This window comes from Cylas formicarius, unplaced genomic scaffold (assembly GCF_029955315.1).
Source record: "Cylas formicarius isolate icCylForm1 unplaced genomic scaffold, icCylForm1.1 PGA_scaffold_7__23_contigs__length_41026272, whole genome shotgun sequence".
Lineage (NCBI taxonomy): Eukaryota > Metazoa > Arthropoda > Insecta > Coleoptera > Brentidae > Cylas > Cylas formicarius.
In genome coordinates, this window is record NW_026844352.1 from 40036852 (window position 1) to 40055383 (window position 18532).

General features: G+C 35.7%; 2 protein-coding genes across 2 annotated transcripts; one reads left to right on the top strand and one right to left on the bottom strand.

Annotated features, from left to right (window-relative positions):
• Window positions 1–1329: 1329 nt before the first annotated feature.
• Window positions 1330–18433, bottom strand: LOC132704585 (myogenesis-regulating glycosidase-like). Its single transcript, XM_060674678.1, has 12 exons — window positions 18388–18433; window positions 8845–9038; window positions 8666–8794; window positions 7609–8006; window positions 6377–6619; window positions 4731–4884; window positions 4491–4678; window positions 4322–4437; window positions 4152–4271; window positions 3400–3547; window positions 1608–1770; window positions 1330–1551 (listed from the first exon to the last, which is right to left on the bottom strand). Exons 2-12 carry the CDS (start codon window positions 8861–8863, stop codon window positions 1364–1366), a joined length of 1866 nt encoding a protein of 621 aa, XP_060530661.1. The 5' UTR covers window positions 8864–9038; window positions 18388–18433; the 3' UTR covers window positions 1330–1363.
• Window positions 13412–16945, top strand: LOC132704587 (leucine-rich repeat-containing protein 15-like). Its single transcript, XM_060674683.1, has 2 exons — window positions 13412–13475; window positions 15559–16945. The coding sequence occupies exon 2, from the start codon at window positions 15563–15565 to the stop codon at window positions 16667–16669; it is 1107 nt and encodes a 368-aa protein (XP_060530666.1). The 5' UTR covers window positions 13412–13475; window positions 15559–15562; the 3' UTR covers window positions 16670–16945.
• Window positions 18434–18532: the final 99 nt, after the last annotated feature.

The following is an 18532-nucleotide window of genomic DNA, read 5'->3' on the forward strand; positions in this document are numbered from 1 at the left end:
ATAGATTGAATATTTTAGGTATAGAATTAAAACTACCTAAAAATAAATAACCCATGGATCTAACCTTTTAGTCGAACGATAAATATTTCATATTCAATATTTTGCTTTTTTAATGTAATACAATTGTTTGGTTGATTGGCACAAAACACGAATCTGGCTTGAGTTATATAAGCAATAAAGTTTAAGAACAAAAAGATTTCGAAGGACAACCTTTCGATGTTTTAAATAGAAGCACATGTAGCTTCGTAAGTATCAATGTTCTGTGCTTGGCGAATGACCAATGCAACGCCACTTGTGCTACTCTGGTAAATTCTTGGAGGAAGTTAGCAATGGGCGAGTGTCCAGAGTAGATGGGCCCACCAAAAATGAAGAAGCAAGTTGCGGAACTCCTTTGCTGTGTGGGACCCAAGTCGAAGTCTAAAAAACATGAGCAAATACTTTGTTCCATTTTATGTGACAGCAGAAAATCGACGAGCACACACGCCTAACGTTTTTCTCTCACAAAAAAAAGTGCAAACTGACTGGACATATACGTAGTCTGCCAAATCACAAAAATCACCTTACTTTTTCAACACACCACGTATAATGCAGAAACATAACCAAGTTTAGTGCCGAATGGCTATTGGTGTTAAGTAATGAGAAGAAGAATTATCAGGCGAGGTCCAAGAATCGTAAACCTATTAGGATTGCCCAATCTACTAGTGAGTAGGGCGCTTATGTTTTTTGTAAATTGTATTTCTGTAAAAAAAAACTTGGAAAAAACAGTGTTTTTAAGCTTTAACAAATTCTTTAAAATTGTAAAGTTTTGTATTCGTGCTGCTTATTAGCGGTGTTATTAGTTAGGAGGTAAGCTCAAATCATTACACATAACAATATAGGTAAAGGTAAGGAATACATTTCTTTTACCTTTTCCAGTGGAATAAGTTACATTAAAAAATAGTTAGGTATGCCTGGAACGAGATGTGCCATGTATGAGTGCAATGACAACTATTTCGATGAAAAAGCAAGTTCTCGAACTTTCATTTTGAATCCCATCATGGTGATTCGTTTCGAAAAGGGCAAGGGGTGGTAAAAAACTTAGTAAAAAAATATTTAAAACAGGAAAAGAATTACCATTTAGTTAGCGCTTTTTGTAAGCTGAGAACGATAATTCGTTTGAACTTCAGAAATTTAAAAGCAAAATATAACGTTAGTCTAAAAAGAAAATCTTTGCAAGATGAAAAAAAAATAGAAAATATGGTAAAATTGTAAAATAAAGATTTAAGTATACACACAAATACATATTATTTACCTACCACATAAATAGCTAATGTATAAGATACTCCAATATATATGTAACTTATTTATTTACAACAAGTACAATTTAGGCGCTGCTCCTGATGAAATAAGGAAGTACATCCACGGGAGCGGCGTAATTGTCGATAGACACTGGCCCAACGTATCCGACCCCATTCGCATCTGTCCAATTTCCCTTCGGGAGATAGACCGATCTGGAGGTCGCGTGTTCTACCAACACCGGGGCAACCAAAACGTCATCACCCAGCAAGTATTCTGCAAACACAACGACCAAATCAGAATACTCAAACGAGGATACGCGAAACCCTTACCGTCGAAGTTAGCCAAGGCGATCGAATCTGTCGGATCCAGCCACCAAATGGGTTTGTTGACCGGCTCGCCAGTAGCGATACTTTTCTCCATCGCTTCGACAATTTGCGGAGAATACCGGGCGTGGAGGTCCACGTATTTTTTTACGACGGCCTCGACGTCGTACTACGCATAAATAATTTATTAAAACATCCAAAATGTATGCGTTTTTAGGCAACCCGATGACGAGACCGGATTTAGTTCGGAAACCTACCGCGAGGTGGCACCCGAAGTGGTTTCAACAGAGGACGGTAAATGTATAACTTCGATTCATTGTTGCTCAGTTTGATCTCCTCTTTCTCTAATAGAAGTATCAACAACTCAACAAGACAATAACGGAAAATAACAAAATACTGGTTTATTTCTACACAAATAAAATGCAGAAAGCAATAAGCAAACGCTATTGAAAAGATAAATTGTTGTGTTTCTCCTTCCGGAAAATTACTAAAAAACTTTAAAATAGATGGCAGCACCCCACACTTAAAGGTTTCTTTATATCTTTAGTGGCCTTATGTTGTGTGGCCCTGGCGTAAGCCCCTTTTTAAGTCCTCAAGTTTTTGCAAATCTTCTTGATTCGTCCTCATTTATTATACTAATTAAAAATAATCTCCCATTCGTCGATATTCTCACTAACCAAAATTCATACTGAATCAGAAGTGGGATTTATTCCAAACTGCTCGTTATGCAGGTATAAGTGCAAAACTTTTTGAAAAATATCTATATAATTAAGCTAACAGGACATGGGAGAGATTACGACAAATAAATTTCGCCAAAACTAACCAAACAAACCAAGATTCACACTGAATCAGAAGTTTATAGTATGGTCTGTTCATAGATATAAGAAAGTGACCAATTGCTTTTGAACGGATTATGCAAGGGTGGTCATTAACATACAATGCAACAAGATTATTATTAATGCTAGTAATAATAAATAAATAATAATTTCTAAAAATAACCACACTGAACCAAAAAATTAGAACGATTAAAGCCATTAGCGAACTTCTTTGACGTCGTTTTGATATTTGTCATTAACAATTGGAAAGCTGTAATTGTTTGACCGCGGTCCAACGTTGCCGCCTAGTTTTCTTACATCATATACATATTTATATTAATGGCTATGGCAACAATGGAGTACAAAAACGCACATTACAGGTGTATAATATGTGTACATAAAATTTGTATCCTTACACAAAAATTTGTGGAAAATACAGATAAATTACTATTATAAATTATTAAAAAAAATGTGGAACCATGTAAACTAAATTTAAAAATTTGGCATAGCTATAAATCATGTTTTGATGTCGTAGATACTTACTGGTACATACTTAAAAACAAGGAGTTTCGTTATCGGCTTTTTTTTAAATATGGGGCTAGCGTATTTGACAACAACGAAACAAACCACCACCACTAAAAAACTAGACGTTTTTCAAGCGATTAAATTTTCGCTGTGAATATTGAAGAGAAGGTGAATTTTATAACCGCATACTTTGAAATCATTGCGATTTTTTTTTAGTTTTTTTCCAGGCTGAATCGAATAAATATAAAAGTTTGGCAACACTGTGGATGCGTTCCATAGTGAAGTAGAATCTTTTTTTCAGTTTCAATTAAACTCTGAAGGAGGACGATTGGCGAAACGTCAGAATGCAAGAAAATTTGTAAATAGTATTGCAGTGGTCTGGAAGTTTCTTTGAGAAAAAAAACTGTAGTGCTTGTAGTGTACGAAGATAAAAATTAATATAGTCTCGACGAACTTACGCCGTTTCCGGAGTCTTTGAAATTCCACGGCAAATAACTAAACTGCATGGCTGGCATGAACGTATTGGCCTGAGCCCATCTGATGATCATTTCACCCGTCGGTGACTCCCCATTGTATCCGTTGCCTCCGATCATATCAGGAAGCACCCTAATTTAAAACAGAACATTTAACCCACGTAATATCGAAGAACTAAGTAGGTATTCCTAAAATTTATTCCTAAAGTTTATATATAATATATTTCGCGCATAATTTCCCCTTTTTTTGGTCTTCCTTTTAAACAATTTTATGAACTGACCAACATTCAACTAGACTAGATAAATAACCGACAACTCTTATCTATGCGCATGGCATAGCAACTGACCAATATGAAGACAGTAGTTTGTCTATGGTCGTAACCTCATTTTTATTCGAGTTCCGATAATTATTTCTGCCATTTTTTAGTTTTTGTGCTTGCCGAAGTTAGAAAAGTATTTGAGCATCCCAAATTGATGTCGCTAAATGTAAAAATCTAAAACAAATAACAAATAAGCCAAGAATTTAGCCAAGTGGGGTGTAAAATATATGCTAAAAATCCTTCGAGTTTAAAAAGAGAAAGTATTGTTAATAAGAATTATTATGGGCGAATGTCCTTAGTTAACATGCCCACGAAAGCAAAGAAGAAGATGTTTTCGAATTACATTTTCTTTGTTAATATACGTTTAATGACAAAACTAAGAGCGTTATGTCGTAAGTCTGCGGTTGTGCTACTTACAGAACGTAGCCGTTTAGATTCATCTGCAACAACGTGGTGACTAAGGTCGGAAGACCGTTGTTGTAGCTCCAGTTCGAGTCTTTATCCAGCATCCGTATGAAGTGGGACGACGCCTGGGTTCTGCAACACGAAATTACCATCATATGGTTTAAACGAGTCGCTAGTCTGACCTCCAGGACGCCCTGACTTCAATCAGGTTGCCGAATTGCTCGCACGTTTCGATGTAGGACTTGGTCAGGATATTCGGGATCTGTTCCACATCTTCGACGTGCTCGTAAACTGCCGGCTATCATTTAAGAAACAGCATTCAACTGAAATACCTTCGACTGCTTTTAATACCTGGTTGACGTAATTGGTTTCACCAGCGTCGAACTTGAACGCGTCTATACCGTAATCGGTTTGCAAGGATTTCAGTCTGGCAGACCACCAAGCGGCCGCTTCCGTGTAGGTAAAGTCGATTTGATGGGCGTCGTTCGAGTCCCACCAGACGGCGTTGGTGTCTCCGGATGGATTTTTCACGAAATACCCTAACACCGAGCAGATTGGAGAACGAGACACTCGCAGGAATACGTTACGCACCTTTGCTTTTGCCCTCCTCCACGTTGACGGAGTCGTCGTCCACGAAAGGGTGGACCCACAACGTGACCCTGAAATTTTTGTCTTTCAGCGTTCGGACCGTCTGGTTGATGTCGGTAAAGATGTCGGTTTTGAAGGTTTGATCGCCGTAGTGCGCCTGCAAATTAAATTAAAATTCTTATTGACGCATTTAGCATTTAAAATATAGTTTAACCTAAGAAAAATAAAAATTTCACAAATTTTTAAAAATTACTTGGAAAAATTTGATTGCGACCAATTTCTATGGTTTAAATATGGACACGGACTTTTACTTCTCTGCCGAATTTGAAGTTGATATCTGCAAATTTAGGACACTTAACACGTTTCTCATTTAACACGAAATTTCGGGAACACCCTGTACAATAGGTGAAAACCTTAAATACAAAAGTTTTTGCTGTCTATAAGGGCCATATCGCAATATAAAAGAAAGTGAGATCTGATTCACCCATTTTTCAGCTTTTTTGAATTTGCTGCGCACCCTGTATATTTTTAAAAAATTGTCAAGAACAAAAGTTTATGGAGCCGTATCTTCTGCGTCTTCCTGTTCAAGGATTTTTTCAAAATTCTGCCTAAATCGTGCCCTGGGGCACACTTATATTGTTGTCTAACCTATAAAGCCTATAAAACCTTTAAAAATCGTTATCGAGACCTATTGGAAGTGACTAAGAGAAAAGCCAATGATAATCTAATTAAAACGCTACTCGGGGGACCTTTTGGCTTTAATGATATAACTTTCACTGAAGTTGGGGATGTAATAGATATTATTCTCATGTCTACCAAGAAATAAGACTTTTTTTTCATACATATTATGAAATGATATAAAAAATAAAATAAAATCTTAAGATCCCAACATATCCGAAAAAAAGTACAGTAAGAGAAATAATGACACTCGAAGATGCCGTAATAGTTATACTCTAATGGTACGAAGAAAGGATGATTTTCATCGTAGCTATCGATGAGCGCCATTACTATGCTGACCGTACCGTTACAATTACAGATAAGCTTGACGATGACAAGCAAACCCTTCTGCGAAAACTAAATGTTACACATAAAGAAAATCAAATACGTCATTATTGCCAAGAAGGCAAGCCTAAATGGAATTCTTACTCTAGACAACACGGCAGAAGAACTTCTACAATGTCAGAATAGTATAAGAAAGTAAGCAAAACCACCAGCGACCTAAAATCAGTAATAAAAGTTGGTTATTTATCAACCAGCGAGACCAAAATTTCAACAACAACATAGTTGAGCCCTATCGCTATACCATGATTTAATTTATAATGATTTAATATAAATTTTAGTGTCCAGAATGGAAAGTAATCACTAATTTTTCCGTTGAATATGTATGAATGTAGTAGAGGATTCAAGAAAATATAAGTGAATTAGTGAACAAAAGAAAAGAACGTAGTGATTAAATCAATCTTTTTCCCTTTAGTGTTAATTCCCTACCGATAACGTTTACGAGATCGAATTGCACTTGAACATTCAATTACCCGCATCGAACTGCGATGCGTCAATCGAATCAGAAGTGGGATTCAGAAGTGGGATTTATTATATATTATATTAACCGGACTACCATGAAGATGCAGCTTTTTGAAAGCTGAACTTACTTCCCATTGGTCGTCTATTTCTATTTGCCCGCCGTCGTAACCGTGACTTCTGATTTCGTCGGCGAATTGAATAACCACGCTGTCGCTGATGTCCCGTTTGTATTGAGCCCAGGTGGTCCATATGGGTTCCCTGATCATCCTCTCGTCCGGATGTCCGACCGGTTTGCCCAGGTAGTTGTTAATGGCGTCCAGATGGGCCTCTTTGGGATCGTCCCTCGCGATTAATTTGTACGAGAGTATCACCTGAAGCAGTCGTGGGGAAACTATTTTTAATAACTTGACGATCGTAGCGGGCCAAAGAATAATGCTTAATCGTTAAAAAAATTATGTGTTACACTTATTATTTTAACAATAAAAAAGCAAAAGCAAAATGAATTTAGAGTAGTTCTTGATGTGAAGTATTATTACTTTGCTTTCTGGTGTTATTACAGACTTTTTTATCAAAATTTCATCATTGTCGGGTTCCATTTGCGACGCAGAAATTCTTAAAACTCATCTGTGATTCTGTTTCATAAAGAAGTTTTCGTGAGCTTCATTGTTGAAAAGATTTGTTCGCATATATATGATGAGCCGAACATTGTCATTATCTTCATGGCATGAGTAATTAGGTTTGGGAAATTATCTGGACTTAAACTTTTATAAAATTCTAATAATGGTACTGTATGAAAAGTTTGTTTCAGGAGAGTATTACAGTTCAGTTCTATTAACTCTAGTTGAAATTTTGCATCAACTTCTTTATTTAGATTTAGCAATATTATAAGCCAACACATAACTGGCTTTCGCAGCCCATCTTTGAGAACGATTAGCTCTCTGAAACAATTGTTGTTCACTTGATATTTTTTTTTTATAAAATCTTTCGATTTAATTTTTTTCACCTTTTCACATAACGAAGAGTAGGAGTGGTTTTCATGCTTGCTCTTGAAATGGCGTTGAATGTTATATTCTTTTAAAACTGCAACAGTAAGCACACAGGTTTTTCTTTAAATAAAGTAAAGAAATATTTCCACGTCTAGTCTTCTTTAATAACCCGACATTCTGACTCCATTTTTCTTTTTTTAACGTCCATTTTAGACGTTACCTACTGCAAAGAATAACACACAGAAACGCAATTGACGAAAGCTTACTATTAACTAATGCTCTTGCGCGGGTGTTTGTTAAGTCGCTAACTAACTGATCTGCAAGGATTGTTCGAGATGGATTTGTCCAGATTACTATTTTATAAGTGTCCTTACTCTCGTTCGGTTGACGTAGGGTTCGGCTACTTTGGCGGTGAAATACACGGATCCACCGGTTCTGCTATTGTGGTCGACAAACAGAGGCACTTCTTCGTCGAGGTAGATGTACGCGCCCTTGGAGTTTAACCAGTACCTTTCGGCCACCCCGAAGTTATCGGTTTTCTTGATGACGTAAGCTTCGTCCCCGCTAAGGGACATCTTCTCGATGGGCCAGTTCTGTTCGTATCGTTGGGGCCCCCCGTACCAATTTACCGAACCGATGTTGAGGTCGTATCGATCCTCGAAGATTGTGTTTAAATCGTTCGTCGTCCATCTTACTTCGAAACCGTTCGCTATCGGTGTTATTTCGTATCCCGTCGACGAGCCGAATTGGCCTGTCAATTTGGACACTCCGTCTGAAATCGAGACGTTTTGTTTTTCAAATCGCGGATTAGAATGCAGGTCAGACCGCCATGTAGTAATGGCAAAGGTAATAGTAAACTATAGGAGGAAAGAACAGAAAATAAAATCACAAGACCAACAAGACAAAATAATCGAAGTAAAATACAACCTTGAAAGTCTGAACCATGAATCAACCCAATTACTGTATAAATTAAGACTAGCTACTAAGCTACAGAACCTGGAATCAAAAAATATGAATGCAGAACACTTATATAATGAAACGCATACAAAGAACAGAGACCAAGAGAAAAAGAACACTAAACAACCGGAATGTTCAAGCACTTAGCATCCTGTAGTTTGTGTGAGGCTGTATCATATTTTCTTATACCATAAATTAACCGCAAACAGTTTTTTTGTACTCTCTCAATTCTATACGTGTCAGTTTTATCTAGGCATGGGCCATATAAAATGTCACAATAGATAAAGTAACTTAACACTAGAGAATCCGTTAAGTTGATCTTTTGAGCCTCAAACAATAAATGGCGATGCGGATAAAGCAACTTTAAGGAGACGTATCCCTATAACCAAAACTCTGGAAACGCAAAGTTGATGATACTCTTGATCTTCAAATAATTTTCAACCAACAAAAATTATTTTTCGTATCGAAACTTACTTCGTTGTAAGGAAATCAGCAAACCATTTTGGAACTCTTCACCGTAAAGCGTTACCGTCCCGGTGGTGTCGGTCCATGTTATCGCATGCGCGGATACGAAAAGCGACAACAAAATGGCGCAGAACACGGCTGGAATCGTAATATTTTCATAATTTCGCTTTAACCCAAACGTAACTTACCCTGTGTATACATGTCCATCGTCGCTGTCGCTTAGCTGGGAAATGATTTGTTTTCAAGTCCTGCCAGTATCTTATCGGGCCATTAAGTGGATCCTTAGATATTTTTACCAACTTGAGTGTTGTTTTCGAATGGCACTCAAATTTGCTGACGACTTTGGATCGCGTTTTAAATAGACAACAGGAACAATAACAACCTGGAAATATAGACTCGTGTATTTTTTTTTATAAAGCTTAAATAAAATCACAGGCGTGCTTTATCGTTAATCGAATTTTATTCTGCATAATCCGTTTACATACAGGCGTCCCGTGGGACAACTAGCGGCGCGGACCAGATGGTTTATCGACGGACCTCCCGGAACGCCCCACAAAATGGTACCTGACTTATTGCCCAGGAATTCCTCGTACGAAATCATCTCCGCACGGCAACTTACGCACAAAATGGCTAGCTCTATGATCAGCAACAATTTTTGACGCATGATAATATACTACCAGGTCATCGAGGCACTCGCTACAAAAAATTGGGACGATAACGTCGAAAAACCGATATTAAAATCAATAGATCGATTTCAGGTCGACAGTTGTACGTAATTTTTGTTTCTGCTTATCTATAACCGTAGCAATCTGTAGAAGCTGGTACTATGAGTGGGCAACTGAATATACAGACAACCTTGGACTTTTTCTCAATCGAACCAATGCGAAGAAAACAGCGTTTGACGAAAAATTTCCTCTGTCTTTTGCGTTTTTAATAACTTCCTCTGTCTTTTGCGTTTTTAATAATTTCCTCCGTCTTATGCGTTTTAAATAATTTCTTCTGTCTTTTGCGTTTTTAATAACTTCCTGTCTTTTGCGTTTTTAATAACTTCCTCTGTCTTTTGCGTTTTTAATAATTTCCTCTATCTTTTGCGTTTTTAATATTTTCCTCTGTCTTTTATGTTTTTAATAATTTCCTCTGTCTTTTGCGTTTTTAATAATTTCCTCTGTCTTTTGCGTTTTTTATAACTTTGTCTGTCTTTTGCGTTTTTAATAATTTCCTCTGTCTTTTGCGTTTTTAACAATTTCCTCTGTCTTTTGCGTTTTTTATAACTTCCTCTGTCTTTTGCGTTTTTAATAATTTCCTCTGTCCTTTGCGTTTTTAATAACTTCCTCTGTCTTTTGCGTTTTTAATAACTTCCTCTGTCTTTTGCGTTTTTAATAATTTCCTCTGTCCTTTGCGTTTTTAATAACTTCCTCTGTCTTTTGCGTTTTTAATAACTTCCTCCGTCTTTTGCGTTTTTAATAACTTCCTCTGTCTTTTGCGTTTTTAATAATTTCCTCCGTCTTATGCGTTTTAAATAATTTCTTCTGTCTTTTGCGTTTTTAATAACTTCCTGTCTTTTGCGTTTTTAATAACTTCCTCTGTCTTTTGCGTTTTTAATAATTTCCTCTATCTTTTGCGTTTTTAATATTTTCCTCTGTCTTTTATGTTTTTAATAATTTCCTCTGTCTTTTGCGTTTTTAATAATTTCCTCTGTCTTTTGCGTTTTTTATAACTTTGTCTGTCTTTTGCGTTTTTAATAATTTCCTCTGTCTTTTGCGTTTTTAACAATTTCCTCTGTCTTTTGCGTTTTTTATAACTTCCTCTGTCTTTTGCGTTTTTAATAATTTCCTCTGTCCTTTGCGTTTTTAATAACTTCCTCTGTCTTTTGCGTTTTTAATAACTTCCTCTGTCTTTTGCGTTTTTAATAATTTCCTCTGTCCTTTGCGTTTTTAATAACTTCCTCTGTCTTTTGCGTTTTTAATAATTTCCTCTGTCCTTTGCGTTTTTAATAACTTCCTCTGTCTTTTGCGTTTTTAATAACTTCCTCTGTCTTTTGCGTTTTTAATAATTTCCTCTGTCCTTTGCGTTTTTAATAACTTCCTCTGTCTTTTGCGTTTTTAATAACTTCCTCCGTCTTTTGCGTTTTTAATAACTTCCTCTGTCTTTTGCGTTTTTAATAACTTCCTCTGTCTTTTGCGTTTTTAATAATTTCCTCCGTCTTATGCGTTTTAAATAATTTCTTCTGTCTTTTGCGTTTTTAATAACTTCCTGTCTTTTGCGTTTTTAATAACTTCCTCTGTCTTTTGAGTTTTTAATAATTTCCTCTATCTTTTGCGTTTTTAATATTTTCCTCTGTCTTTTATGTTTTTAATAATTTCCTCTGTCTTTTGCGTTTTTAATAATTTCCTCTGTCTTTTGCGTTTTTTATAACTTTGTCTGTCTTTTGCGTTTTTAATAATTTCCTCTGTCTTTTGCGTTTTTAATAATTTCCTCTGTCTTTTGCGTTTTTTATAACTTCCTCTGTCTTTTGCGTTTTTAATAATTTCCTCTGTCCTTTGCGTTTTTAATAACTTCCTCTGTCTTTTGCGTTTTTAATAACTTCCTCTGTCTTTTGCGTTTTTAATAATTTCCTCTGTCCTTTGCGTTTTTAATAACTTCCTCTGTCTTTTGCGTTTTTAATAACTTCCTCCGTCTTTTGCGTTTTTAATAACTTCCTCTGTCTTTTGCGTTTTTAATAACTTCCTCTGTCTTTTGCGTTTTTAATAATTTCCTCTCTCTTTTGCGTTTTTAATAATTTCCTATGTCTTTTGCGTTTTTAATAATTTCCTCTGTCTTTTGCGTTTTTAATAATTTCCTCTGTCTTTTGCGTTTTTAATATTTTCCTCGGTCTTTTATGTTTTTAATAATTTCCTCTGTCTTTTGCATTTTTAATAATTTCCTCCGTCTTATGCGTTTTAAATAATTTCTTCTGTCTTTTGCGTTTTTAATAACTTCCTGTCTTTTGCGTTTTTAATAACTTCCTCTGTCTTTTGCGTTTTTAATAATTTCCTCTATCTTTTGCGTTTTTAATATTTTCCTCTGTCTTTTATGTTTTTAATATTTTCCTCTGTCTTTTATGTGTTTAATAATTTCCTCTGTCTTTTGCGTTTTTAATAATTTCCTCCGTCTTTTGCGTTTTTTATAACTTTGTCTGTCTTTTGCGTTTTTAATAATTTCCTCAGTCTTTTGCGTTTTTTATAACTTCCTCTGTCTTTTGCGTTTTTAATAATTTCCTTTGTATTTTGAATTTTTAATAACTTCCTCTGTCTTTTGCGTTTTTAATAATTTCCTCTGTCCTTTGCGTTTTTAATAACTTCCTCTGTCTTTTGCGTTTTTAATAATTTCCTCCGTCTTTTGCGTTTTTAATAACTTCCTCTGTCTTTTGCGTTTTTAATAATTTCCTCTCTCTTTTGCGTTTTTAATAATTTCCTATGTCGTTTGCGTTTTTAATAATTTCCTCTGTCTTTTGCGTTTTTAATAATTTTCTCTGTCTTTTGCGTTTTTAATAATTTCCTCTGTCTTTTATGTTTTTAATAATTTCCTCTGTCTTTTGCGTTATTAATAATTTCCTCTGTCTTTTGCGTTTTTAATAATTTCCTCTGTCTTTTGCGTTTTTAATAATTTCCTCTGTCTTTTGCGTTTTTAATAATTTCCTCTGTCTTTTGCGTTTTTAATAATTTCCTCTGTCTTTTGCGTTTTTAATAATTTCCTCTGTCTTTTGCGTTTTTAATAATTTCCTCTGTCTTTTGCGTTTTTAATAACTTCCTCTGTCTTTTGCGTTTTTAATAATTTACTCTGTCTTTTGAGTTTTTAATAATTTCCTCTGTCTTTTGCGTTTTTCATAAGTTTCGCTGTCTTCTGGATGTTTTTCCTTTTCCTTTACTCTTTTTTCCTCAAATGACCTATTTTAAACATGTCGATAGTGATGTTTCCTCGCTGTCTTTTCAATTTCTCAGAAATATCTTCTGATTCGAAACTTTCGTAGTTAATTTGTGAAAAATTGTCTCGTGTTCGGTTTTTAATAATTTCTCCGTTTTTATTTGGTAGTGCGTTTTAACAAAACAATTTGTGCGGTAGAAACCGCCAGCTCGATCACAAGGTTTTAGTTATGTTTTCCTTTTAAGTAACACTCGGTATTCAGTTTTTGGCAAAAAACTCTTGCAATATCTAAAAAATGCCATGGAAATATGTTAATTATACCGGGTGATGCATTGCGGAGACTAACATTGGAAATCCCAGGTAAATTTTTAGGTGACCAAATATTGGCTCCCCTGTACATGTTGTAGCCAAGTTGTAATATAACTTTTTGAAGGGGCTGCTATAATTAACAAATGTGCCGAGGTTTAATAAATTTTAATTGGCTATTCTTCAGTTATCGAATTGAATAGCATGGCAATTTTCGAATTCTTTTATAGTTCAGGTAATAAATCAAACACCAGTAGAATACACTTTGACGATGACAACACGAAAACTCGTGACAGTACCAATATTTTTGTTTACGATTGTTAATACATTGGAGCCAATATTTGGGCACCTAAAATAAGAGAAATAAGAAATCAATTAATCTGGTTTGGAAATTTTATTTTGAACCGATATGCATATGACCCAAATATTTAAATTGCGCCCCAATTAATGTTATTCCGAATGCGTGAATCCAAGGTTATTTCCACGTAACAATGGCGTTGTTGTTTTGGGAGCCTTCGGAATTTGTTTTTTGATATTTGACCGTGCGAGCGCCTATATCCGTATCCATCTTTGGACAGGGTGAAATTAAAATTGTTTTTTTTTTCTTTCGGTAAGTAATACGATGACATTAGTATATATAGTCTGTCTCAGCCTTCATCGTGCTGGCTTTTGCCGGCAATTATGGAAGTCCAAAACATTATGGACGGACTCTCAAAGGTTTTGGTAATATTTTTTTTGTTTATTTAGATGGGTTTAATCCTATGAAAGTTGCGCTTTTTTGTAACTAAATTCAAAATAAATATCATTTTCTAACAAATATTGATGGATTTCAGTTTTTTAAGTTGATGAGGCTGGCGGCTTGCGTTATTAATGACATAAACACCGTTATTGAAAATATTTCTTTCTTCTTATTAAGTCCCGATCATTGTTGTCCTTCACTAATTTACTATAAGCAGACAAGTTTCTTTTAAAGCTTCTTGTTACTTTCGAAAAATTCGATTTCATCGTATACGCACTTGGCAACCACCGCCTACCGGACCGCCATTGCTACAGAAATGATCAGCGTCGGAATTTTTTTTTTCTGTTCTCCGTTCTCCGTTATCCCTTCTCCGTGTCTCTATAGACCTGGCATCAATTGGCAATATCTTTTGGACGGTTTGCAGCACGACATTCAAGTTTGGCTCCTTTTAAGCCGTGCACGAGGTACACAAACCAGTAAAAAATGGGTCCGCTCAAACCACGGCGTCCATCTTTTTTTTTTTTTTTTCGTCTGTTTTTTGGACTTTGCTATGAAACAACTGTCCGAAATTTGAAGCCATCCACTTAAAACTTGACAGATGTATATTGGGTGCTGGGGGTCGGGTCGGGTCGGTAGGTACGATCGAAAAAATTCATGAACCAAATGACGGGCAATGTACGGGCCAAAAACCTTTATTCTAGATATTTTTTTGAAAATGTACAGTGGGCGTCGGTAATTTGCGAAAAACTGAAAATTGGGCTTCCTTTATAATGATAATTTTGCCCGTTTGGACAGCTAGAACTTTTGTATTTAAAGTTTTCACATATTGTACAGGGTGTTCGGGACATTCTGTGCTCTGTTCAAAAACGTCATAGGAGACTCAAATAGGTTGCTACCGTTTTCAAATTTGGCAAGAAAAAACTGCCCGTAGTCACATCGAAACTGGATTATTTTTTTAAAAAATTTGAAAATTTTTCTCTGATTATTTTGGCTTAGAGAAAAACATGATTTTCTCAAAAACTGTTCAACCGATCGGCAAAATTTCACACATTTTTTCGATTATATACAGGGTTTTTTAATTATGGGCAAAAATCTAAAATAGCGTGACAATTGTTTTTTTCGGGAATAAATTATTAATCTTAAATCAAAATTCGTGAAGAATATGTCTAATCGTACCAAACGCTATAACAGGCCGTATCAAGAGCTACAATTTTTGTATTTAGGGTTTCCGTCCATCACATACGCTGTTCGAGATATTTGGAAAATTCCTAACGAAAATCACCATTTCTCGACCCCAATCTAGAGGCGAGGACGTCATTTACTATTACCACGTATTGCAGGGTTTCAGAAAACAAGTATTTAATCATATAATCATATACCAGGAAACGTGGGAGGTCCAGAGCTACAACCTCTATTTGGAACATTGTTTGAATTATATGCAGGGTGTGTCGTTTATAAATTATTGGGGATAAACGTAAAACTGCTAAAGATGCGATAATTTGATTTGCACAGCATCGTAAACTGTGTCGAGAGAGAGTTTTAGGTTTCATCAAATCGTTAATTATACATAAATAATATAAATAAATAAATAAATAAAAAATATTAGAAATAAAGAAATATTAGCTAACCCACCTCTGCCTCTTCACTTTAGTAAGAATAAATTTTTTGTTAATGGCTAGGTAAAAAACATCATTAAAATTTTATCGAGGTGGGTCCGTCGAAAGCCAACTTGATGCAGATTGAGACGGAATATACTGAGTGAAATGAGAGCAAGTTTCAGTTAAACTCTCTACAAGCCAACAGGACGATTGGCAAAACGTCAGCAGAAAACTTGTAAATAGTAACCCGCCATTAAAAGTTTTTTGATAACAATTTTTTCAAACTTTGGCAATATTAGTATTTCAATTGTGCATGTATCCAACTTATACGTCAATTGACGACCTAAATTTTTTAGGACGATGTTATCGAAAATTAACAGCTTGAACGTCCTCTGTCTATCGACAATCGTGCTTCTCGAGGTAACTCGTGCCCAAGAATGCCAGTACAAGAACGAAGACAAAGCTTACCGCTGCAAGAACGTCGTGGACATATTTCCGTCGATGTATTACGGAAATTACAAGCTCGTCTGCGTCGGCTGCAATATCACGACCTTCACGGACGAGACGTTCCCGTTTCAAAATAGCTTGACGTCTTTCAACGCGTCCGGTTGCGGCGTCAAAGAAATAAAACCGCTCGCCTTTTCCGCCATGACGCGTCTGCAATACCTTTTCCTTCACAATAACCGAATAGATCACGTGGCGGAGAACGCGTTCTCTGGAGTCAAGCGGCTATACGAATTACGTCTCGAGAATAACGCCCTCAAAACCCTGATACCCGGATTTCTCAACGATTTCCAGAGCAACCTAGTGAATCTATCCGACAACTTCATAGCGAAGCTACCGAACGGAGCTTTCAAAGGCTCAGAATCCGTACTGATACTAGACCTGTCGAACAACGATATCAACGCAGTGGACGTCGACGCTTTCGTAGGGCTGAGCGACCTCGAAGAACTGGAACTGAGCAACAACAGGCTTTGCCACTTGAAGCTGGGAGTCTTCGAGAGCTTGAAGTTCCTGAGACGCCTCAATCTAGCTGACAATAAGTTCACCCGATTCCCGTTAGGGGTGTTCTCCGGCTTGACGAACCTAAACTACCTAATAATAGCCAACAATTCCCTGGATATGTTGAACGGAGGCGTACTGTTGCCCTTTATGCATTTGCTTAAGCTGGACGTCAGCGGAAACGGCATGTACATCTTCGACGCCCACGACATCTACGTCAACGTCCCTAGCGTCAAGTTCCTGTCGATCGAAGACAACATCTTCTCTTGTACTTTGCTCAAGAATACGTTGCAGTATTTCAAACTCAAGGGCATCACGGTCGAGAACAACATCAACAGATACCAGCACCACAACATCAATGGTATCGCGTGTATCGACGATTACGTCATAACCGAAAGAATAGCGCTCGGCTATTTCTTGGAGAAGGCCAAGAACACGTCCCAGTTGCTCGTTTCATACTGCTGAGGGCCAATAGATGAAACCAAATTGCAATATTCGAATAACTCGAGAGCCACCATGGTTACTGTAAAGTCGATGAAGATGAGACTGTCCCTTTTTATATTTGAGCCGTTCATTTGGAAAGTGACTTAATTTTTGCTTACCTTAAAAGGACCTAGGTCACTTTCAAAATAAAAATTTGTTTCGTTACAAAAAGTGAAACAGCTACATATAGCTTAAAAAATAAAAAAAAGCATTTAAATTATATTTTTAGATAATATAAATAAATTCAGTAACAAGTTACTCGTTAACATTCTCAGTATGCGGGAGTGATTTGAAGTAGTTATGGTGGTGCGGAGGTATATACCGCAATAAGTCCACAATGTGTCGGTATTTTAGTGATGTGATGCTTCTTATACTTTTATATAACGATGGCAATACAATATTCCCAAATTTTTTAGGTCTAAAAAAATTTCAAATCCTGCATTCTCGTCCATGGTTGTTGTGTATAAAATTTTATATGGTTGGTATTTTTGGATCTTTTGTAAACTGCTTCTTCCAAGAGTCTTGTTAATATAAAATCCTCTTGTTTCATTTTTTAATTATATTATAATAAGCTTGTGGGACATACAATAACTGATTTCTTTTTGAAAATTGAACTGAGGTGGTTTTTACTTGATGAAAATCCATTTAACGTCGATCGCCCAGAATATATTTCAAAAACCACCAATTTTATTAAACCAGAACTTTTCCAATGTAACAAACACAATCCTACCGAGTTATATCAAAGACAAGTCGAGGAAGTGATTACCAACTTCACACAATTTAGTGACAAAGACAAGTATTTTTTAACAATTATGAATCCACAACCGCCGAAATTATATTCTTTGGTTACATTACATAAATAAGATATGCCCGTTAGAGCAGTCGTGTCTTATGTAACAGCTCCAGCAGTTAAACTCTCAACAAAATTAGTAAATATTTTAAAGTTCCACACAGATTTTAAACCAAAATTTTCAATAAAAAATTCTTTTGAAATAATCAACAAAATCCCTTCCAACACTGTTGTATTTTGATGCACAAAACTTATTTCCCAGTATTCCAGCTATGGATGTGATAGATTTAGCAGATTTTACCCTCACTCGGAAACAGGTTAACCCATTGGTGAAACAAGATTTATTAGATTGCTTAATAGTATCTTTGGACCAAAATTATTTTGAATTTAATGGCCAGATTTACATCTCTAAGGAAGGTTTGATTATGAGAAACCCACTTAATCCTTCGTTAGCCGAGATTTTTATGGATAATTTGGAAAATATCATACTAGAACAACCTTTACGTAAAAGTTTTCTATGGTGGTATAGATACGTGAATGATGTAATGAATTCTTTTTTAAATTACATTAACTCATTACATAATCGTATAAAATTAATTATGCTACACATTTAAATACAGAAAAACGCATTTTTGATGACAATTTTGATATTTGACATACAGCCACAAAAAGCAGAAAATTAAATGTATCGATTAGATTTAAATACCATTATTAAATTTAAATTGTTAAATGGATTTTCATCAAGTAAAAGCCACCTCAGTTCAATTTTATTTTTGTTGTCCACGTCCGCTCAAGATCTGTCGACTATCTCATTTTTAATCTCCGTATATCCCCGCCTTCTTTTCAATTTATAAAAATTGATTAAGTATATTGTCAAATACACTAAATTATGTAAAGAAAACGTGCGTACCTTTCGGAAACTCAAATATTGGAATTGCCAAGACCACTACGTTAATCTGTCGCCTGATAATTCTTCTTCTTAATTACTTGACCTTGCTGGCCATTCGGCACTTCACTTTACGTTTTGCAGTGAAAAAAAAAAAAGTATCGCAATA